The sequence below is a fragment of the Manis javanica genome, chromosome 10 (genome assembly GCF_040802235.1).
Source record: "Manis javanica isolate MJ-LG chromosome 10, MJ_LKY, whole genome shotgun sequence".
In the NCBI taxonomy this organism is placed as follows: Eukaryota; Metazoa; Chordata; class Mammalia; order Pholidota; family Manidae; genus Manis; species Manis javanica.
In genome coordinates this window covers 20399491-20422573 of record NC_133165.1, presented here as the reverse complement: position 1 = coordinate 20422573, position 23083 = coordinate 20399491, and the positions used below count along the sequence as shown (strand labels likewise).

Below are 23083 nucleotides of genomic sequence, written 5' to 3'. Positions count from 1 at the left end.
GCATCTATTTCTGCCTGTAAAGAGTAGTAACTGGCTTGGCTTAGAAGGTCTTTTATAGGACAGAAATGGAGATTAGAAAGCAGCATGTGAATTTAGGTAAAAGAAAGAAGTTCTGAGCATAAATAATAGAGATTCATGCTATTCTGTTGTCAAAAGGTGTGAGGATTTGGAGCTTGTGTTCAAGTGGGTTTTTCTGTTTGTTTTTTGTCTGTTAACATGTTCATGGAACTGAAAGTCTTAAGTGGTTACTGATAGACCACCTCCACCTGTAATTAGAATTATTTCCTTCAAAGTCCACTCCCCCTTTTTGTGTTCTTTTATTATTGTTTTAGAGTAGATTATGTTGATTAATCAGTAAACATTCATGGAATTCACAAAATGTTAACACATTGTTTAGTATAACAATTTAAATAGATTGACTTAGTCTTTAGGATCAAATAGGACTCTGTCTCCTCATTTGGTGTTATATACCTGCTTGGGTACTGCCTTAGGGAGTGTGAAGTGATCCTTTGGGGTCTTACATTATGTGCCATATACTTAATGTTATAAAACCAGAGATTCTTAGTAATATTCTATATAGAATTTTCAATAGTTAATATTTTAAAAGGAAAATTGCAGTAATGTAACAGTTGCTTCTATATTTTAACTTTAAGCCAGAAAAAAACTAAGCAATGAGTTCTAATTTTTATTTCCCAAAATTTCTGTGTATGCGTGCCTGCTAAATAACTTTTAAACAATTTTTATTAAAAGCTTGTAAACCTAGACCATGTGTAGATAACTCATCACATTTGTAAGCTAATTTTAAAAGTGACAGTTAAAAGTGAAGCTGAGAGTTTCTTCATACGATTTAAACTCAAGAGTCTTGCATATACCAAATTAAATAAAGTAATCAGATTTTCGTTTTCTTAATAAGGATGATGATGCTGAAGCTATCCTTGCTGCAGACTTTGAAATTGGTCACTTTTTACGTGAGCGTATAATTCCAAGATCAGTGTTATACTTCACTGGGGAAGCTATTGAAGATGATGATGATGATGTGAGTCTGGGCCCTGCAGTGGAATTGCTTGGGTGAGGGTTTGGAAGTCAGAACTCAGGAGAGGTTTAATGTAATGAGTAGATGTGATTTCTAAAAAGCAAGATGGAATAATTCAAAATTAGTTTAATTGTTGATGTCCTGTAGATAACTTTGCTGAATTGTCTTAAATAGGTCCTTCTAAAATCTTTGGGTTCAATTGTAGTAGTCTTTATTTTCAGGCTAATAGGAAGAGCACTCTGAATTAGTGTAACTTCACAGGTTTGATTAACTGTTGTTGATCTACTACCTGTTTGGTCTTTGACCAAACAAAACACACTTGGAATGTATTTTAGTGCTTACATAACAATATTTATTATGGGAAGCATAGAATTTGAATCCAGAGGAATATTAAGTAACAAGACAAAATTAGGTAACCCTCAGAAATTGGATATCTTCATTGCTAAATGACAATCATTCAAGTAGGCTCTAGGTCCTTGTCATGAATTGTATTCCACATATAACTATAGGCAGATAATAGTACTTAAGACTAATAATTTTCTGATCACACTTCATCCAAGATTATATTATTGTATTAATGGTTTAAATTGCTGGGTTTAGACCATGATACTGCACTGATTGCCTCAGTTGTTTATTGATCAGTCACTGGAGGAAAAGTACTGTTCCTCTTAAGGTAATAGAGGATACGAGGGTGGATATAACTAATGCTATTCTCAAATATTTGTTAGCTTCAGTCAAACTTCATTTTTTTTTTCCCTTTTTAGTATGATGAAGAAGGTGAAGAAGCGGATGAGGTAATGTTTACCAAATGAGCAAATAGTTCTCTGTTTAACACATTGAGAAGCAAATTGAGTGACTTATGTATTCCTTTGCTATAATCATTATTCTGTGATATGGGATAACATTTTTGGAAAAAAATATGATTTTAGAATTCTACAGCCAAACAATGTATGTATAAGGTTTCAATAAATAAATTGCAAAACTCAGAACAATTTTTTTATTTCAAATAATTCTGTTCTGCTGCAGGGTTATCAGCTCTTTGAAGAAGTCAAAAGCTGCAGTAAACTTTTTCAACGTTGGCTGCAGTAAATCTTTTCAATAAAAGCTGTCTGGATGTCTCAAGTTGTGTTGGGAAATTTTTCATATTAGAAGCTTTCAAATTAAATTGCATTGTCACCAAACTCTGTAATCATGAAAGTCTGTTGACCCATAGAGTAACTTGTAATAAATTCTCCCTACATTATGAGCCATTTCTCCCTACTATTTACTTACTTCATGGATGCATTTTGAACTTTAATATAGGAAGGGGAAGAAGAAGGAGATGAAGAAAATGATCCAGACTATGACCCAAAGGTGAGCAAAATCAGTGCTGCTTTCTATTCAGTTTAAGACAGGTTAAATAAGAGTTGGTGCTTCTGAATATAAAGCTCATTTTTGTCCATTAAAATCTTCAGTAAGAACTGGAGATAAATACATACACACATACATATGCATGTACATATGTACATGCATATATATATTGTTTTTTCCTTTTTTGATCCTTACTGGCTTTCAGTAGTACATGTAATTTCAGAATACCTTGCCTAAGAAATTTTTATTTTTGTTCTGACCACGTATTTTTCCTAGTTTCATGCTAAGTACATCCTAGGCTTCTCTTTTAATGATACATTATCTTGGGGCTTTTTTTTCCCCCAATTTTATAAAAGCATGTTGGGTTCTTTATTCTTTACCATGTTGTTTTTCCTCCATAGGAAACCTTGTAAGCAGAGGTTAAGTTTTTTAGTAAGTCATCTGAATATAGGAGTGCTCGGGAATAGGGGAGCAGTACTGTTCTTTATAGTCTCCCAAGCAGCTCTTCATCTCTGAGAGACCCAGTCTGTTCACACATTATTAGGGTTCATTTGAAACTTCTGGCTTCTCTTTAATGCATTATGCTGGATTATGGATATTTTTATCCAGAAGATTCTTTTAACCTACTGAGCCCGTAATAGAGGATAGTTAAAACTCGTTAGTCTTAATAATATGAATTACTCTTTAACAGCTAAATATGAATAGATTAGTAATTTCAAATAACTGATCAGTGGAAAGGCAGAAATAATGGGTAATAGGACTACTGTACATTGCTTGATTATTTTCTAAGATGGTGGCTTGTGGTTTCATTTTATGGAGCTCATACTTTGTAAAATTTGGGCTTTATTTTAGCATTTTTGTGAGTTGATAACATGCATAATTTCCCATCATTGCTATACTATTTCTCTAATTAGGCAAAAATTTTGATAGAATGGCTTAATATGGTAATTAAGGTAGTTAATTGTTGTTGAAAAATTAACTGAAACACATAGAAAAAGGTGGATTGACGTGTTATTCTCCTTTAACAGAAGGATCACAACCCCGCAGAGTGCAAGCAGCAGTGAAGCAGGATGGGTGGCCTTGAGGACAGCCTGCACTGTAATAGCCTAAACACAGCTATTATTTACTTACAGCCTTATGTTTTTGTATTTTCTTGGTAGACTCATTTTTTTTTAAAGGAAAGGAACTAAAATTTTAAAGACCAGTTTGTTCTACCTAGCATTTTAACTATAGTTTTTCTGCCAGAAACCTTGAATGCACAGATTCTCTCATGCATGCTCATTTCATTGCTACATAGTTTGGTTCTTCTGAGTACTTTTTATCATGCAACTGTTAGATTACAGCTGTGAAAATGAACAGAAGTGTTGAATGAAACTTTTTGTTTTGCTAATCTTTTTCCTGAAGAACCAAAGTATTATTTTAGCTGATAGTTGAATGGGTTTAAGTTTGCTTGCACTCGTGTGCCTTTCATTACTTTGTTATAGAAATGCAGTGACTTATACTAAAAGATACTTCATCATTGAAAAAATAGAAACTTGTTAAGACAGTTATATGGTTAAGAATTTCCAGTAAGACCATATCTGGTAACTTAGATTGTTAAAAAGAGATTTTTTTATTTTAGGTGATATAGTTTAACTATAAAGAAACCTAATTCATGGTATGGTTATTGATTACCACAGGGAGGTGAATAAAACCTGGTCTTTTCAGAAGTTAAGCCTCACTATTTTAACTGTACTTTTAAATTTAGCCTTCATTAATTTAGCGTCTTTTCTTTGTGGTAGGGTCTACCTTCTGCTTCCCTGGAAAGGATGAATTTTACGTCATTTGACAAGCATATTCAAGTTTTTTGCTGTTTGCCTGTTTTTGTTTTTTCAGTCTAAAATAAAAATGTCAAATATAATATTTAGTTCTCATAGGTAATATCTTAATTTTGTACTAAAGCAGATAGAAGCAAAAGCCTAGCTTGAATTGTTGTACCCAGTTTACCATATTGAAGAAAGAAAGGGTGCCAACTTAGGAAGAGGTACTGCAGTTACTAATAAGAAACTAAAAAAGAATGACAGAATCTTAAATGATGTGTTTTGAAGAGAAATATTCAATGTTAAATTTTATCTCCTTTGGTTAGAGCTATAGTGAGTGAAGGTCCCAAGCCTCTATGGTTAATTTCCACTTTTATTGCTTAAAGTATAAGTATATCATTTACCTGTGCTTCTGTTTACTGTGTATTACAATGGGTAGTACTGTTTACTTAACTACCTCACAGATGTGTTAAGGCATATTAAGTTAAATTTTCTGAAATGTTTCAATCTAATTAAAAGCTCAAAAATTGGGTTAGTATGTACCAAAAGTATGCCTTTCAGCATTACCAGAGTTTGATAATGAAACTGGGAAATACAGGTTCTGGATCTGATCAGCAACACTCGAAGTTCTTTGTGTGGCTCCAGTTTTATAATAGGGGTGATGGATGAGCAACTATTTCAAAAGATCTAAGGATTATTTCCAGGTATTTTAGTTGTGACCATCTTGTTGTAAATACTGCAGAGATCAGGGTATTAAAGTAGAAATAAGACCCATATTTAGGGGAGAAAAATGTTATTGAATTTGAGACTGCAGAGCCACATTTAAAATACCTCAGGCTAATTACTGTTAATTTTTTTGTGGTGAACTTAAAAGCTTTGACAGTGAGTGTGAACTATGGCCCAGAGTTTCTGCTCTTAATAAAGTTACATTGAGTCCATTCTTGGAGGTCGTAGAGCTTCCATTTTGAAAACTGAATATTAGGGTCTTAGATGTGAACACATTTTGTTATTTGTGTAGTAGTACTATCCATTTCTCTCCTGAGATTTTAATTCAAACTACTGGAAATCCTTAACCAATTGTAAAAGTTTATAGGAAAACAGTGCCATGAAAACACCTCATATTTTTCCTCTTTATTTCCAAAATGGTTTTGGTTGCTTTGGTTAGACATTCTGTGCCGATTTTGTTTTTTGCTTTTTGGCCCATAGCTCATGTGAACACAGCTTTTTCTAAACTAAAAAAATATTAATCTAAAGATAGAATCCCATTTTTAATGAACTTAAGTAGTAAAACCACTACTGTTTTTTTTTTCCCATTCCTTTAGGAAATAGCTATTGCCAAAGTGGAAGGGGTAGATATTTCGTCTTGTTATATAAGGGGGATGTGGTTTGCAGAGGAATTGTTTCTTTGGAGCTTTGAGGAATTATCAGTGTTCATTTATGCCATGTCTCCAGTTCTAAAATAGTTCTATTCCATTCTAGAAATTTGAAATATGTAATTTGAAATCCTTAATAAAATTTGCATTTTATTTTATAAAATGTACTGGTGATATTTTGGGTGTTTTTAAAAAATATATATACTTTTTTGGAAGAGCAGGGAGTAAAGATGTTTAGAGTAGGCATTCTGTGCTTCAGGCTATGATGGCCTGTTTGTATTTTTCAGAGCAACCTTCCAAGCCAAGCCCTGCTGCATGGAGTTTGTTACTGGAAGACTAGAAAGAAAGGAGTTTCACAGTAATACAGATATTACTATGAGTTAACTACAGACATTCTTGAGATGCTTCAGGTTTTGTCTTTGCATGTTAGACTATAGTTACCTCCAGCTCAGGCACTGGTTACCAAGGAATATTTTTTCCTTCTAGAAATGGTAAAATACCATAAAATCACCTATAAAGTAATGCTTTGAAAAAAATTTTGGTGACTGTCATTTTATGGTCAAGTCTGTAAGTAGACAATAGTTCCATAAGTTGACTAGTTTTTAGTATAACATGGATTTCTTAAAGTTAAAATTTATGTAATTTCTCAGAATTCTTTTACCTACTTCACTGAAGAAGCAGTATTAGTGTTTCTGTGACATAAAAATACCTTAATGTGTGGGATTGGCTTATAAGTAGTACTTAAGAAAATGGGATTCTACCTCTGTTTCCTTTAGCTCATTTAAGAACAAATAAAACAAAAGGAGACATTCTGTGATTTAGTTAATTCTGTGAATAGGTTAATGATACTGATTGGTATGGCAAGGGCTCTACAATAAATATTAAGTGTTCCTACTACTGCTGCTTGTTAAAAGACTACTAATTTGTGAGTTTATCCAAGTGTGGGCCATTCCCATAGTTAAAAATAAAACTTGGAGTTACTCTTTGAAAACCTTATACCATGCAGAAATATTAAACTATTTAATATTCAAATATTTGAGTGCTTGGTTTCAGGGCTTGATTTAGAGTTTGAGTCCATCTTAATGGATTAGTCTTATAAAAAGCTTAGCCTTTTATTTGACTTTAAGTCAAGCCAAATGTTACTTGAAATGTATGTACAGACTAAATGGATAGTTTAAAAGTTCTTTATAAGAATCTTAGTAAAGAAATGCACTAATTTATTTTTTGTTTTCCACACTGTGTGTATACTTTGTAATTGTGAGCTGGATTTTGTTTTGAAATATATCTTCATAATTTAGTTAATATGCCATTTTAAAGCACAAAGTCTCAGTAGTTGAAAAGTAAATGTGAATGGTAATGGTGGTAGTTAGCTGAGGTTAATTTTAAATGGGTAGTGGTGATTTTATACAAAGGTTTAAAAATCCAGATATTGGAATATAACTTGGATAAAAAGCCAAGTTCTTAGACTGACGAGGGATCAGTTACAGGAATGGGAGCACCTTCCCTGGAGTGTGAAATTACTGAGGAGTAAGTGTTTGTCCAGGGAAAACTGGGTATATGCAGTTAATTATACTTTTAAAAAAAAACAGTATACTTTGCATCTTGTATTCCTTCCATTTAACATCATACTGTACTTTCAGGTTTTTCATTTGAAAAAAAGTTAAGGTGTTGACTGATTTTCTTAAATATGAATGAGAAATGGAACATAACAATTTAGAAATAATAAATTGCCATCAGAAAGTAAGACCCAGCTAGCTGCTTAATCATATTGGAATTTGAGAGCTTGTAGCTTTTGTAGATCACAGTTATTGAACTTTTATTATTTTGAAACTCAGGATAAAATGTTGCTTTACATAAAAGCAGTACTTTTTAGTTCTTAATGTATTTTAAATTTAAAAACAAGAAGGAACCTGAGGGTAAGTGATAAAAAAATGTAAGTGCCAGAAGTTGACAGACATCACAAGTTAATGGTATTAATATTCATAACTTTACAATAATGAAGTTAGGCATTGATAAACTCTTAATGGAGTAGTCAAATAATTCTTGCTGAAATACTAAAAACTTGAGCGCTTTTAGCTGGGATTTCAAGGGTGTGTAGGAATTTGTGTAGTGAGGGCAGGAGCCTCTGAGCAGAGAGCAGTTCAGGGAAGATACTCAAGTGGGCAACCCAGGGCCCATTGAAGGCGTTGAAAGAATGAAGAAGATACAAGGGGGCTAATCCATGGGAGATTTAGCCATAAAATCCTTTTGAAGGGTTTAAATTCAAAGCAGCCTATTGGGATTATTTCAAGTGAGGGTAACTTTACATGAAGGTAACTTCATTTATTTTTATTTTTTACTTTTCTATGAAGGTGTTAATACACACTCTTATGAAGGTTTCACATAAAAAACATTCTGGTTACTACATTCACCCCTATTACCAAGGTCCCCCCATTCTCCATTGAAGTCACTGTCCATCAGTGTAGTAAGATGCCACAGTCACTACTGCTCTGTGCTACACTGGCTTAACCATGATGCCCCCACACCATGTGTGCCAATCATAATACCCCTCAATCCCTGCCTCCCCGCCCTCCCACTCCTCCCCTCCCTCCCTTTTGGTAACTGCCAGTCCCTTTTTGGAATCTGAGTCTGCTGCTGTTTTTGTTCCTTCACAGTTTTGCTTAGTTGTTAACACTCCACAAATGAGGGAAATCATTTGGTACTTGTCTTTCTCTGCCTGGCTTATTTCACTGAGCATAATACCCTCTAGCTCCATCCATGTTGCAAATGGTAGGATTTGTTTCTTATGGCTGAATAATACTCCATTGTGTGTATGTACCACATTTTACATGAAGGTCGTTTTTAAACTAAGATGTGATAGCCTTAGAGTTGTTTGAATATAAGAACATTTGAGTTAGAGGCCTCAGGTAGGTAGAGGCCAGGTCTAAAGAAGGCTAACCTGTCAAGTAAGGGGTAATTGTTATTATAATTTTTTAATGGATTCAAGTTTATCTGCAAGGAATCCTTTCAGTCACATTTCAAGTTTTTTGGGAGGAGTGTCCGGCAATAGTGCAACTTTTCTTTAACTCTGAAGTAATAGTGTGAGGTCCTGTATATTTCCACTCAAATCACCATTTACTGATTTTGCTGCATATACTTAACGCGTGCATATACAGTTGACTCTGAATAAACAATGTGGGGGTTAGGGTCAGTGATTCCTCATGTAGTTGAATATCCACAAGTAACTGACTCAAAAGTTTTACTAAATAGCCTACTATTGACCAGAAGAAGCCTTACCAATAACATACAGTTGATTTGTATATATATATATAGTATATATATATGTATATATTTTTTACATATGTTACTTCTGTATCACTACATATATATATTGTGTACAGTATTCAAGCTAGAGAAAATAGTTTTTCAAGTTGTAAGAAATCTCAAATGTTTTCCATTTATTGAAAAAACCTGTATACATGGACTTATGCAGTTCATGTTCAAGGGTCAGATGTACACTTCCTAAACTACTTGACAAGAGTTGCAGACCATGTCCCCTTTTACTCCCAAATGCTCTCTTGTATGAAGACATTCTTACACAATCCCAGTGTAGTTAATTGAAATGGGTAAATCTATGTAAGCATGGTTCATTTTGGTTTGATCTCAGCTTAGCCAGTGGTACCTTTTCAAGCTGATTACTGTGAGCATTTGGTAATACCTGCATCATCTGAGCGCTGCATGCACCATATACGTTATAGCTCAAAAAGATTTTCTGGTCTCGTCTCAAGACTTTTCCTGTCCAGCCCTGAAGTTGGCTATTTCTCCAAGGATCCCTGGTTCCTTTCAGTGGACAATGATACTGAGAAATGGTCTGGGGGCAGGGCGTGATTGTTCCTTGGATGTCTTTGTTTCTAGGCCTTTGCAGATGACAGACTTCGGAAATGTTAAGAAATATGTACTAAATATTTAAAAGTTAAATCAAACAGGATTTTTTCTAGCCTTACCCCAGTCCATATTTGTAACTACCTTCAAACAGGTAGAGTTGGTAGCTGATTCAACTGGGGGTTGTGGGTGAGGTTGCTCTGTGGGGAAAAGAAACCATGAATAAAAACGGGAAAGATCTAGCTTTAGATGAAGACTTCAAAACCCCTAAGCAAGGGATCTAACCTAATCACTTAGAATATAAATAGTTGATGTATTGGGTAATGGAATTCTCTGCAAGGCTCCAATAAATACCGCTTGTTGAGCCTCAGTGCTCTGCTTTGTCTTGCGGAAGGTTCGTGAGCACTGCTGAGAACACAATGCCTGGAATACTTGGAGAGAACTTGGGACGTGAGGTATAGATAATGAACATTTTTTAATAAGTATGTGCTTCCCAAACAACCTAGAATATGTGATTGGTACCACCTTCTAAATTGGTTTTGGCAGCTAATTTCAATGGATTTTTTTTCTTGTCTCTGAAGGCAAAATGGATCCTGGTTAAGAGGTTCCCTGTGTGCCTGGTGCACAAAAAGCAAACTGAATAATACAGGTCTATGACCCCATTTTGAAGGTTTTTGATGCTATAAAAAGTAAGAAAAATTGAAAATTTGTTGCACTTACCTAAGGTCTTCTAGTTAAAAAAATCTCTACTTTTTTTAAAGTGTCATTGACATGCAATCCTACGAAGGTTTCACATGAACAACATTGGGGTTTCAACATTGACCCATATTAGCAAGTCTCCCCACACACCCCACTGCAATCACTGCCCATCAGCATAGTAAATGCTAGAGTCATTACTTCTCAGTGCTGTACTGCCTTCCTCACCACCTACATATATTGTGATTTGTGAATTACAGTGCCCCTTAATCCCCTTCTCCCTTCCCCCCGCAACCTGCCCACACCCACTCCTCCCCTTTGGTAACTGCTAGTCCCTTTTTGGAGTCTGAGTCTGCTGCTGTTTTGTTCATTCAGTTTTGCTTTGTTATACTCCACAAATGAGTGAAACCATTTGGTACTTGTCTTAGTCTTTGTCTTATTTCACTGAGCATAATACCCTGTAACTCCATCCATGTTGCAAATGGTAGGATTTGTTTTCTTTTTATGGCTGAGTAATATTCCATTGTGTATATTGCCACATCTTTATCCATTCATCTACTGATGGACACTTAGGTTGCTTCCATATCTTGGCTGTTGTAAATAGTGCTGTGATAAACATGGGTGTGTATGTCTTCTTGAACTGGGGATCTTGTTTTCTTTGGGTAAGTTCCTAAGAGTGAAATTACTGAGTCAAATGGTATTTCCATTTTTAGTGTTTTGACAAACCTCCATATTGCTTTCCACAATGGTTGAACTAATATACATTCCCACTGGCACTGTAGGAGGGTTCCCCTTTCTCTGCATCCTTGCCAGCATTTGTTGATCCTTGTCTTCTGGATGTTGGCCATACTATCTGGTGTGAGGTGGTATCTCACTGTGGTTTTAATTTGCATTTCCCTGATTAGCAATGTGGAGCATCTCTTAAATGTGCCTATTGGCCATTCATATTTCTTTGGAGGAGTGTCTGTTCAAGTCCCCTATCCATTTTTTATTTGGGTTATTTTTTTAGGGGGGGTGTTGAGGTGTGTGAGTTATTTATGTATTTTGTATGTTAACCCTTTATCAGATAAGTTTGTACAAATATATTCTCCCATACTGTAGGATGCCCTTTTGTTCTGCTGATGGTGTCCTTTGCTGTACAGAAGTTTTTTAGTTTTATGTAGTCCCACTTGTTCATTTTTTATTTTGTTTCCCTTGCCCAAGGAGATATGTTCAGGGAAAGTTGCTCATGTTTATATTCAAGAGATTTTTGCCTATGTTTTCTCCCATGAGTTTTATGGTTTCATGACTTAGGTTGAGGTCTTTGATCCTTCTCAAGTTTACTTTTGTGCATGGAGTTAGACAATCCAGTTTCATTCTTTTACACATAGCTGTCCAGTTTTGCCAACACCAGTTGTTGAAGAGACTGTCATTTCCTCATTGTATATCCATGACTCCTTTATCGTATATTAATTGACTATACATGCTTGGGTTTATATCTGGGTTATCTAATCTGATCCATTGATCTATTGGTCTATTTGTGTGCCAGTACCAAATTGTCATGATTACTGTGGCTTTGTAGTAGAGCTTGAAGTCAGGGAGTATAATCCCCCCAGCTTTGTTCTTCCTTCTCAGGGTTGCTTTGGCTATTTTGGGGTCTTTTTTATGGTTCCAAATGAATGCTAGAACTATTTTTGTTCTAGTTTGTTGAAGAATGCTCTTGGTATTTCTATGGGGATCACAGTGAATCTGTAGCGTGCTTTAGGCAGGATGGCCATTTTGACAGTATTTTCCTACGCATGAGCACAGGATGAATTTCCATTTATTGGTGTCATCTTTAATTTCTCTCTTGAGTGTCTTGTAGTTTTCAGAGTATAGGTCTTTCACCTCCTTTGTTAGGTTTATTCCTAGGTATTCTTTTTTTATGTAGTTGTAAATGGAGTTTCCTGATTTCTCTTTCTGCCCATTTGTTGTTAATATATAGAAGTGCAACAGAAAATTTTCACTACTTTTAGAAAAGTAATGCATGTTTTTGTATGCTTATTACTTTGCTTTTGGATGAATCCAGAAGTCCAGAGTAAAACTAAGTGAAGTCTGATTGTATTTAGATACCTGATGCTCCAAACAACCGAGTTGCCATTACTTAGCCCATCTTCTCCATCCCTAACACACACCTGGAACCCTGAACGTTGGGGATGGACAGTCAACAGGTGGACAATGAAATGAGTATCTGTTTTGAGACCAGATGTGATTTTAGTCTTGGATAAGGCCAGTCTGTGTGAGTTTGGAAACTATAGGCTGGATATGTTGTCTTTTCCATGTTGTTACCTGGGTGACCTGGTTAAGTAGACCTACAACCTTTAGGGTCACTTGGACATGAACCCAGGCTGTCTAACCTGTACTTGGCTTCAGCTCTGCTTGTTCTGCCTCTTGCATTTCCCTCCTGCCATTGATCTTCAGTGCATGTACCTTACTAGTTGAACCGTCTCCTTTTCATTGAACGAGTGCCTGCTCTTTGGGTCTTTAGTTCTCAACTGGTTATGCGGAGAAGTATTCTAGGGATGCTTGCTCACTTTTCAGTTTCCTGAGTTCGAGTCTGGGCCTGGAAGTTGGTAGGTATTCACATTTTTGTGTGTGTAGATCAATTACGATTTGTCTGGATTCCTCCCAGTGTACCAACTATAATGCTGTATGAGGTTATGTAGCAACATAAATTGTCGATTCTCATTAGTTTGAGTCTCATAAGTCAACGAAGATACTCCCGAGTTCCTTCATAGTTGTTACATTCTATATACTGAGAAAACCAAAAAAACCACTGGGATGTATATTGGTCTGTAAATTCAGTGGGACTATAGGAATGTGGGGAGTGTATCAGTAGTTGCAGTTACCTAGTATTGCATAACCAAAACCACTCCCCAAACATTGACAAGGTTTATTTCGCTGACTGCTTGAATAGTTTGATTCATCAGGGGCAGCTTTTGAAGAAGGTTAGGGACTGAAATCACTGAAGTCCCTCTGTGCATGGTACTCTGGATGCTGGGTGAGGAAGCTGGGATATGGCCAGAATTCTGGCTAGACATTGCTTCACAGATGGTGGCTGTTAAAGAATTAAGCAAAGGTGGCATTCTTATGACCTCTTCTGGGGAGGTAACCCTTCAGTACTCTTAACTGGTTATGGAGTCTGTTAAACCCACCCAGGTTTAAAGAGGGCTCTACATCTTGCTGGAGAAACAAAATTTTGGAAAGGTGTTGGGGGCTGGAATTTTGTAGAAAGGTTGAGTAGGGCTACAATAGTGTTGATAGAGTAAAAAGCTAGTTTTCAGCATGACCAGAACCATCAATAAAGCTTAAAATTACATGCAATATGCCTATTTGTGGAGAAAAAATGTTTTATCATATTGGAATCTTTCACCATTTGAACTTTTAAGGACGGTTGAAATTCCTAAATGTGCACATAATTAGCACATTCTGTATCATAATGTAAAGCTTGATTAGTAAAGGAACCTAAGTATAAAATGACCATTAAGTTCAGATTCCTTTTTAAAGTTTGGGTATAATAATGCAGTGAGGGTGTTAAAGAAAAACTATTGCTATACCACTTGTAGTTTGAACTAGGTGGGACTTTGCTCTTTACAGCATTGTAAACCTTAAATCATTTTTGAAAGACCCAAATATGCATTTAGCTATTTAAAGTAATAGAGCCTGTCTGGCCTCTGCCTGTTCTCCCACCCCTCCTGGAGGAATCTGTGCTAGCTTCCCTGCAGATACTCCTCTACATCCTTGTGGTTAGCTGGGTGCTTGCTTTGAGCTAGAGATTTCAGCATATCGAGTATTTGAGAGACCAGAGTTAATCTGGACTGAATTTTAAAACAGTATTCAGATATCCTTCCCTCACTGCCACTCCCTCCCCAAGTCTGCATACATATATGCTGGCTCCATAATAAGCCAATTTCAGTGTACCTTAAATACAGATTTCTCCTAGGTGTAAATGTGGACTTGGGACCTTGGTATGGGAGCTCCATAGTTTTCAGAAAGACTTCCATTCTGTTGCTTTGCTGTTCTTGGCATTTGGCTTCTGTCTTTAAAGTTGCTTTATTGTCTGAGGATCATTGTGGTTCCTAGCTGTCGTGTCCAGGTTCTAGGCAGCAGGTGGCATGAAGGAGGCAAAAGACTGGCACTTGCCTATCTTTAAAGAAGAGTCTGATTCATACTTAACGGTACTGGGGAGACCTGGACCTCTAGAGCCGAAGCTGAGTGATGTAGAAATTGGAGAATGGAGGCTGTCTTGCAAGCCTCATCGGCTGCATAACCTGAAGAGCTTCCGGTCTAGGAAAGGTTTGAGCAAGAATGTCCCGGAACACATGAGCCAAGTAACTACGTTTCAGAAATGAGTACACAGGCCTCAAAGCTAATTTAGGAACACACTCCAGAAACGAGTTCTGACTAGAGTCCTGTTCAAGGCTTTCACTGTTTTCGTGCATGATTGGGTTCCCAGAATTGTATGTGCATAGTTGAGATCAGGATGGTGACATAAGCAGAATTGTAAATGGAATCTCATTAGAAACAAAAACTGATTGTCTTAGTTTCTGACGTGTTAAGAGATGCCACTTGTTATTCAAATAATGTTTTCCTTAAATCAGGTAGTTCGCAGTTCTGAGTCGTATGGTGGTTTTGTTGCCTGTAACACGGGGATTTGTTTTTTCTGATTGGTATAGTGGCACTGTGGAAGCACACCATAAAATGATTTCCTGGTTTCTATCCGTTCTAAATAGAACGTCTACTTTTTGGACCTGAAAACATTCTTTGAGTTCATCCCGACTTCAGATGTCAGTTGCCCTGTCATCTGATGCAGGCTTGGCGCTAGTCACTGGCCCAGAAAACCCATGTTCCTTTTCTAAGGCGGCCTTGCTGTTTACGCACCCAGCCTAGTTCATTGCACCACCTCTTCATCAAGTTTGTAGGAGAATTTGTACTCACTGCCTCTACTTTTCCTCCTCTAGTGAATGTCTGTGTTCTTTCAGACTGCACTGTGTTGTAATAGAAGACTGCAAGGCACGGAGTTGTCCTTGGAATCAAGTCCCTTAAGTTGAGAGATTTGCTATCAGATATGAGTTGCAAACAGGAGCATTTACCTAGTCTGAGTAGTAGACTAGGAAAGGCTGTTGGGTGCTGACAGGCCGTTCGTGGAGGACAGGCTTTAATGATCTTCCAGCCAGGGCAGTGCTCAAAATAACTCGAGACAACTTTAGTGGTGCTGCCACTTGGGGGGTACCATTGTGGAATTCCTGACGCTTCTGTCTCGAAGACCAAAAGTCAAGAATGTCAATACTTGCCGAGTCAGTTTTGTGACGCCGCAGTATTGGTTCTCAGTCTTGTTCATTGGGCTACCTCCATTTCCCTGCTCAAAAGGTACCGCCTGTGTTCTGGATTCAGGGCAAAATGAAGGCAGTCAAACCCCGGTTCCGCGACATATTCACATACCACTTCAGAATTGATATTACTCTAACAAGTAATTGATCCCCAGACTCCTCAACTCAGTTACTTGTTGAACATCTTCAGTGTCTACTCAGCCTGCCTGCATTGTTTGGAGTAACATTATTTCCAGCTAGAACTAACATTTAAACTCCAGCGTGAGTGCTGTCAGCCCTTACTCGGCCTCCTTCATGGTCCTCTGCCAGTAGGTACAGGGACGAACACACTGCCATCCAGAATGTTAACTGCCGACGGAGTGCACGTGGAATATGATGAGGAAGGAATTAACTCGGCAAAAGAATGGGATTTGAGTTGTGCTTTGAGGAACAAACCGTTAAAGGATTCAGAAGGCAAAGCAAAGACAGGTCACATAGGTAAGAGCCCGCTTAGGGTTGCGTGGAAGGAGAATGCAAACTGTAAGGGCAAGCAGGGCTTTGTGGAGGACTTCCATGTCGGAAAAAGGACTTGCAATGTTCCCACACTGGGAGGTGACTGAAGTTTCCTACCACTTCAGGAGTAGGTTGATAGTGCCGCATGGGACAGTACGGATTCAAGTGGTTGAGCTATTAGTTGAATGCTGACGAGGATGAGAACTTGAATCGGGCTGTCAGCAGAACAGAAAGGCTGATAATGTTTGATCTACAAATGGGTTGCAGTAACAGTTGAACACACCCGGACACCAGGATACCTCGACTGTTGATTTGCCCAAAACTGTTACACAAACTGACCACTAGGCGGCATCATCCAACCGGTGAAGTGGCAGATGAGGCCGCCCGGCAGACGCTCCTGCCTGGGTAGTTATGTATTCAGTTGAAGAGAGTTAATAAGTTAACTTTTTAAGTATTTTGGGAAGTAGAATCTTTATAAAGCATCACTACTGCCCATTTTAAACATGACAGTGAATGGCTAAGAAGTCTAAATTGCAGTCTGAATGTGGGCCTTTAGGCACTGATGGGGACCTGACTTTCCTAGGTTATTTGGCCTGTATTTCTTGCAAGACATTTGAACTTTGCTATATCCAAATCTTTAGTAGTCGTTGCCGTAAATTTCTACTGTATATTGCAAATTAGGAAGTTTATAGATATTTTATAATCCTGTCATCAAGTTATAAATGAAAATAAGCACTATTTAGTAACTTTACAAGTTCTGTTAAATGTTTTTAAGCCAGTATTGATTAATGGACTTTTAAGCAAGTATTTGGCTATTTACTGCTAAGTAAGAGAAACTACTAGAAATTCTGTTTCATTATTGTGTTTCTCATCCTTTGATTACTCTTACTAGAAGTCAGTAGGATGATAGTTTATATAGTACCTCATAATACTAAGTTGCATGTTGCTCAAGAAAGGAAATGTTGGTAGGACTTGTTTTAGATAACACGATGGAATATAATAGCATTTAATACTCAGAGGCCTAGCATGTTGAATAAGTATAAAAAAATATGCCAAATATATATTGGTACAGCAAGTTTTGGAAGTTTTTTTAAAAGTCCTGTTACAGTTTGAAAACTTAAAAAGATGCATTATGAAAAATGTCAAAAAGCATTTGAAGACACTAATTTTTTTCTTAATGACATATAAGGGCTTTTGATTTAATAAAAAATTTCTAAATATGTTGAGCCCCTATTATATACCAAGAATTGTGCTAGGTGATTGAGATCCATCAGAACAGTGATCCTTACTCTCTAGAAGAGCTTACATTCTATAGGAAGGGGAACAGAAAGGAGCAACAGGCATAAGAAACTTTTCAGTAGTGTGTCAGGTGATACATACTACTGTGGGGAAAACTAAGGGGAATTGGGTGGTTAGGATTTTAGAATAATTAGGATATGACATTTGAGCAAAGACTTGAAAAAGTAATTGGGGTGACTTGATACATTGAAAAGGGATTATAAAACAAGGGTAGAATCATGGAGACAAGTTCGGAGGCCACTGCAGTAATTCAAGGGAGAGATGATGGTGATTTGGATCAGGACAGCAATGAAGGAAGTGGAGAGAAATGCACAGAATATAGATGTAGTTTAAAGGCATAATTGATGGAATTTTCCTACTTCAATTTGTAGATTAGGTACTGAAAGATCATAAGGGATTATTGCAAGCAGGCCTGTCCTGGGGCAGGAGTATAATGGAGACACCAGTGGTTAAATGTTTAAAAGTTTCATTAAATGAACATACGTCCAATGCTCCTATCTTGACAAATATACCTTCCTAAGTATATGTAAGGCCAGGTTTGAATTTCAGATTGTTAAAGTCCAGTGCCAGAGCTGATCCTCAGCCCACGTCCCACCTCTTCCCATTCCTGGCTCTGAATTGTGTGGCAGTGGTCTGTCTGCACATTTGTGTGGACATCCTAGCCTGTCTGCACCATTACACTGGTGCACACACTGGTAGAAAGGCATTCCCTGGACCAGTTGAGGCCATTCAGGCAGGGCACTTGGAATCCTGAGTGCCTGGAGTGTTGTTCAGAATGAGCAGGAGCCCCAGACAGGTATGTCATTCTGACTCTTCAGGCTCAGGGCTCTGGGAAAGGGCCTCTTGGCTTGTGTGAGGGCAGCACTGCTCCAAGGTTCCGGCCTGAGCAACTAACTGTACAGATGGGATTGCCATCAACCTAGAAGGGGCTGCAGGGATCAGGGTGAGGAGATAAGTTTGGGAGTGCATATGTTTGAGTTCTCTGTTGGACCCAGATAGTACTATAGAGAAGAGTAAAGGGGAAAATTCTACAATCTCAGTAACACTGGCCTGGAATATATCAAAACCAAAGGTTTTGTACTACAGCCATTCTAACCAGTAAAGTTGTTAAAAAAAAACATGAACTTTAAGCATTTCCAGGTCCTTACTGAAACTGTTTCATCCAGAATTTGTTTCTTACCAATCATTGATAAACCTGTGGGCTCTAAACCATCCCCAGCACTACTTTTCAACTTATTAGCAAAAGTTCTATGAACTTTGCTTCCTATGGCTTCATATCACGCGTTTCTTCGGATGAATCACTCAGTGAATGTCTTCACCAATATGTGTTCTCTTGCTTGGCATGCGATAGTAGTATTTTTTATTTTAGTAGTCTTTGTTGTATCCTTTGGCAACAAGCAGTTGGATGTAAATTGGGGGTATGAATCTGCATCTTCAGCATATAGAAGTTATTGAAAGTGCTGAGTCTGGATGACACCAACAAGCAGAAGTGAGAGTAGATAAAAAAGAGAACCAAGGACCGATATTGGGGGGCACCTCAGCAGTAAAAGGTCTGGGGGACAGGGAGGAACCTGTAGAAGAGATGGGGACAGTGACCACAGAGGCAGAAGAAAAACTAAGAGTGATGCCCTTGAAGCCAGGGGAAGAGCTGAGTCCAAAAGTTGGACGTGATGCACCAGCCAGATTAGGAAATTTGAATTAGCCACTTCAAAGTTATTTACCAAAGCAATGATTTTGTTCACTATCTTTTTTAACTTCAATAACTTTAGGTGACACTTGGAGGTTTTCATTTTATCTACAGCTAAATTTGTGTTTTTTTAGGAACAGTTACATCCTGTAATTCATTTTCTGGGAATTTGTCTTAGAAATGGACAATATGGCCATTTTTGTGAGTTGGTGGTGACTGCTGAAATAAATTAAGAGCACAGTCATCACTGATTTGTAAGGTTCCTCTACTACTGAGATTTCCAGAGTAAACACACAGTGGCCAGGGGGCACATTGTGGACTTGCTTTTGAGCTGCTCACAAAGTCAAGAATTCCTGTGACATACCCAACTGGAAATTGTGAGTTTTAAACTGTCTATAGTCATAATAAAATAGGTGCTTTTGAAAATCATGCTCGTCCTTCAGACATTTGGAAGTAATTTAGAATGTTGCATCCTGGTAAACAGGTTCGATCATACCAACACTGAATTTTTCCTAAGAAAATGGCTTAGCCTTCCAGATTACATCTTGTGTTTTACCCAGCCAAGTTTGTATTATATCATTTTTACATATGAAATGTCCCCAACTACGCTTGCCCTCAGAGACTGAATTGCACACTCAGAGGAAGTATCTTTTCCAAATGGGCTGATGAGTGGCATTGTTTAATGGATGGTCATGTAGAAATTCTCTAGAATGCTCCCTTGTTCTACAGAAGCAGGGAGAGAATGAGATGTTAGGTGTACCGTTTGTCACTGGTATACAGAATTTTTTTTAACATAATCTTACTGGAAATCCTTACATAATTTTAATAGTTGCCCTTCTTAATGTGAAGGCCCCGGGAACTGGGCAAGTACAATTCAGTGGGACTCAGGATTGTGCTGGAAGGACCCCCGTTTGCTAAAACATGATTTGTAGATTAAGCTTCAGGACCCTCCTGCGTTTAAAAGTTACCCTTTGTTTTCCATTACCTGGGGATCAAGTTCATATTTCTTCGCACACCAAGTATTTGACTCTTGTTCAGCTCTTACAGCTCGTCTCACTTCTATCATTTTGTTCCAGCCACATGAAATGAGTAGGTGACTAAGCTCCCCCTTCTTCCTCCTTGGGTACAAGTAGTAGCTTTTCCACTCCGGCCATCTCTGCTGTGTCCGCGTTGGTTTATTCTTAGTGATTCTTCGGTTTCTCGGGGTCGGTGTATAGTTGTGGTTCTGCTTAGTGGCTGGATTTCCCCACCAAGAGGTTTGGTTTCGGTTTAGCTCTGTACTGTCTTGCTTCCCTACAATTTCTATAGAAATTACTTACATGTGGGAGTGCGAGGGAACCAGGGGTGAGTACAGCATTTACGCAGCCGGGGATAAACGGGATTACAGAACAGATCCGGCCCGTTAGGTGTCTGCAAAGAGGGGCCGCGGAGGCCCAACCGGCCGGTTGGAAGGCCACGCTGTGCCTTGGGGCTGGGGCGTTCAGCACCCCAAATTCTTGGAGGTGAGTTACAGCTGGGAGGTGTTGCCGGTTGTATGACTGGGTTAAAAAGGAAGCTGGAGAGCTGTGACCCGGGTAAAGGCGGGCTAGTGCCTGCGCTCCGGGGTGGAGGAAATGAGGGAGAGGTGCTGTATGAAGTGGATCGCCTTTCTCTTGCAAACGAGGACAGACCGTAGCGCTGTTGCTTGATTTAACCATCGCCCGCTCTGCCCCAGGAAGCTAGTTAGTGACCGTGAGCGAACGTGCGTGGAGAGGCCCCGTGTCCTCTCGGCCTTTGCACGTAGTGTTCACGTGGAGTCCTGGGGCCTCCGCGGCTGAAAGCCTCACGCCCGGCCTCCGTGCGCGTCTGGGCCGGGACCGCGCACTCGGCGCAAATGCCCCGGGCTGGCGCCCGGGCGCAGAGCCGGCGTGGTTTCCGGCGGTGTGGGAGCCGCACCCGCCGGTGCTCCGTAGGACGGTGCGAAGGCCTCAGCGCCGACGCACAGCTGGGGCGCGATCGGCAGTCGACGCGAGCGGAGGAGCGGTATTTCCGGGCCGCGGCCCCCTGGCCAGCTCGCCGGCGGAGCGCGGACGCGAGCGGGCGGCGGGGCGGGGCGCGGGCGGCGGGGGCGGGGGCGCGGAGAGGTCCCGGAGCGCTTCTCCGCGCCCTGCTCTCCCCCTGCGGGCTCCGGGAGCCGCCTTTTCCGCTGGGTGTCACCCGGCGCGGGGGCGGGGGCCAGTTCAAAAGCGCCGCGAGGGGTCCGGCCCGCGCCCTTAAGCGAGCGCTCGGCGGAGCGCGGCCGCTCGCGGCTCCGAGAACTTGCAGCGTGTCGGGACGCGGCCGCCCTCCTGCCGGGACCCCAAGCCGCCGACTCCCCGCTTCCTGCGCGCTAGCCGCCTCTGCGCACCCCGGGCGGGCGGCCGCGGGGAGGACGGCGCGCGGCTGCTGCTGCCCCGGGCCCGCGCGGCGGCCGGCAGGATGCTGGAGAGCGGCGGCTGTAGGGCGCTGAAGGAGGGCGTGCTGGAGAAGCGCAGCGACGGGCTGCTGCAGCTCTGGAAGAAGAAGTGCTGCATCCTCACCGAGGAGGGGCTGCTGCTCATCCCGCCCAAGCAGCTGCCGCCCCAGGGACCGCAGCCCGCGCCGGGGCCGGCCGAGGCGCCCCAGCCCGGAGGCCCCGCCGTGGCCATCCTCGAGCCGCCGGTCAAGCTCAAGGAGCTGCACTTTTCCAACATGAAGACCGTGGACTGCGTGGAGCGCAAGGGCAAGTACATGTACTTCACTGTGGTGATGGCCGAGGGCAAGGAGATCGACTTTCGGTGCCCGCAGGACCAGGGCTGGAACGCCGAGATCACGCTGCAGATGGTGCAGTACAAGAACCGTCAGGCCATCCTGGCCGTCAAGTCTACGCGGCAGAAACAGCAGCATCTGGTCCAGCCGCAGCCCCCGCAGCAGCCGCAGCCACTCCGCCGGCCGCCGCACCCGCAGCCCCCCGGCCGCCGGCCGCTGCGGAGCACCTCCGACTCCGCCTGAAAGGGCAGCGCTGGTGGGCGAGGTACGGTCCGCGGCGCCTGGGTGCCCAGCGGGCTCCGGCGGTGTTGGGGGACTGGGAAGCCTGCCCGCGCGTTTGGCTCTTGGGTGGAAAGCGGGAAATGTTCCCGGGATCTGGGAGGTGGGAAGAAGGGAGGCAAGCAGGGGCCAGGCGGCCGACCGGGCGGGAGGGTAGGAGGGCTCAGCCGGCGGGGTCTTCTCCGCGGCCCCCCTGCGCGCCCCTCTGTGTCCGGGCATCGGCGGAGCGGCCCGGTGTCTTTACCAGCGTGTTTCGCCGCCGAACTGGCCCGAAGACAACTGGGTCTTGGAGGTCGCTGAGCCGCCCGCCCACTTCATTCCGTGTCATTTTTTTTACAGGTTTTGAGGACTTGAGGAAGAGGGACGAGCACCTTTCTATTGTCTTCACTTGGGTTGGAAACAGCAGTCTCCCCGCCCGCGCAACATCCAGTAGTTTGGACATTACCAGACTGAGAACTTGAGAGTCCTCTTAGTTTTCTGCATACTCGTCATCACCACGCAGGAAACGTTTCAGTCCAGAAGGCTTTTATTTATGAACCTTTGAAAGGATCTTCCAGTATGGTGGACCTTCTAGGAGCAATGATGTACTGTAATTTTATTTTAATGTATTTTGATTTATGATTATTTATTAGTTTTTAAAAAATGCTTGTTTTAAGACATTTCTGAATGTAGGCCACTTTCCAAAAACCCTTATTTTCAAAAACCTATTCCCTAGTAAGTTCTAATCTTGGAAAAGAAAAAAAGGCAAGGGGCGGTGGAAGAGAAAGCATAAAGAATTCATTTGTTATTTCTAGGGCATTTTCAGAAGGTCTGATAGTTTCATTCTTGTGCCAGGTGGTTGAAATTAAACTCTGTGATATTACAGTTTTCCTTTTTAAGATTTTTTTTATTTAGACATATTTTATATAGAATAGATGTTTAAAGAAGCTGGATGTTCAAAATCGTGTATATTAGAATCTAATTGCTTTTCTAAAAGGAAATCAATTGTAATGATATCTAAGTCAATACGCTTAAAACATAGCCTATCTATGGCAGGGCACCCAATCTTGAGTACTGGTAGGGCTGCGTCTCCTGTAGGAAAAGCCTTGCTTGTATCATCT

General features: G+C 40.4%; 2 protein-coding genes across 7 annotated transcripts in view; both read left to right on the top strand.

The window, feature by feature from the left end:
- The window catches only part of NAP1L1 (nucleosome assembly protein 1 like 1), a 48473-nt gene extending 25626 nt beyond the window's left edge, over positions 1 to 22847 (top strand). For 2 of the 6 annotated variants that reach the window (XM_037003659.2, XM_037003656.2), the window contains exons 12-15: positions 914 to 1036; positions 1798 to 1827; positions 2336 to 2386; positions 3412 to 4283. In XM_037003659.2, coding sequence (XP_036859554.1) covers positions 914 to 1036; positions 1798 to 1827; positions 2336 to 2386; positions 3412 to 3447 — 240 coding nt within the window. In that variant the 3' untranslated portion in view covers positions 3448 to 4283. Of the gene's footprint in view, positions 1 to 913; positions 1037 to 1797; positions 1828 to 2059; positions 2156 to 2335; positions 2387 to 3411; positions 4284 to 5842; positions 20441 to 22322 lie in introns of those variants that run through there. The other 4 variants (XM_073214831.1, XM_037003660.2, XR_012122000.1 and 1 more) reach the window with 3 other exon arrangements.
- Positions 20452 to 22847, top strand: PHLDA1 (pleckstrin homology like domain family A member 1). The gene is given in 3 exon segments (XM_037003663.2): positions 20452 to 21139; positions 21142 to 21969; positions 22323 to 22847. Coding segments are annotated over 2 exon segments (1134 nt in total). The 5' UTR covers positions 20452 to 20811; the 3' UTR covers positions 21948 to 21969; positions 22323 to 22847.
- Positions 22848 to 23083: the final 236 nt, after the last annotated feature.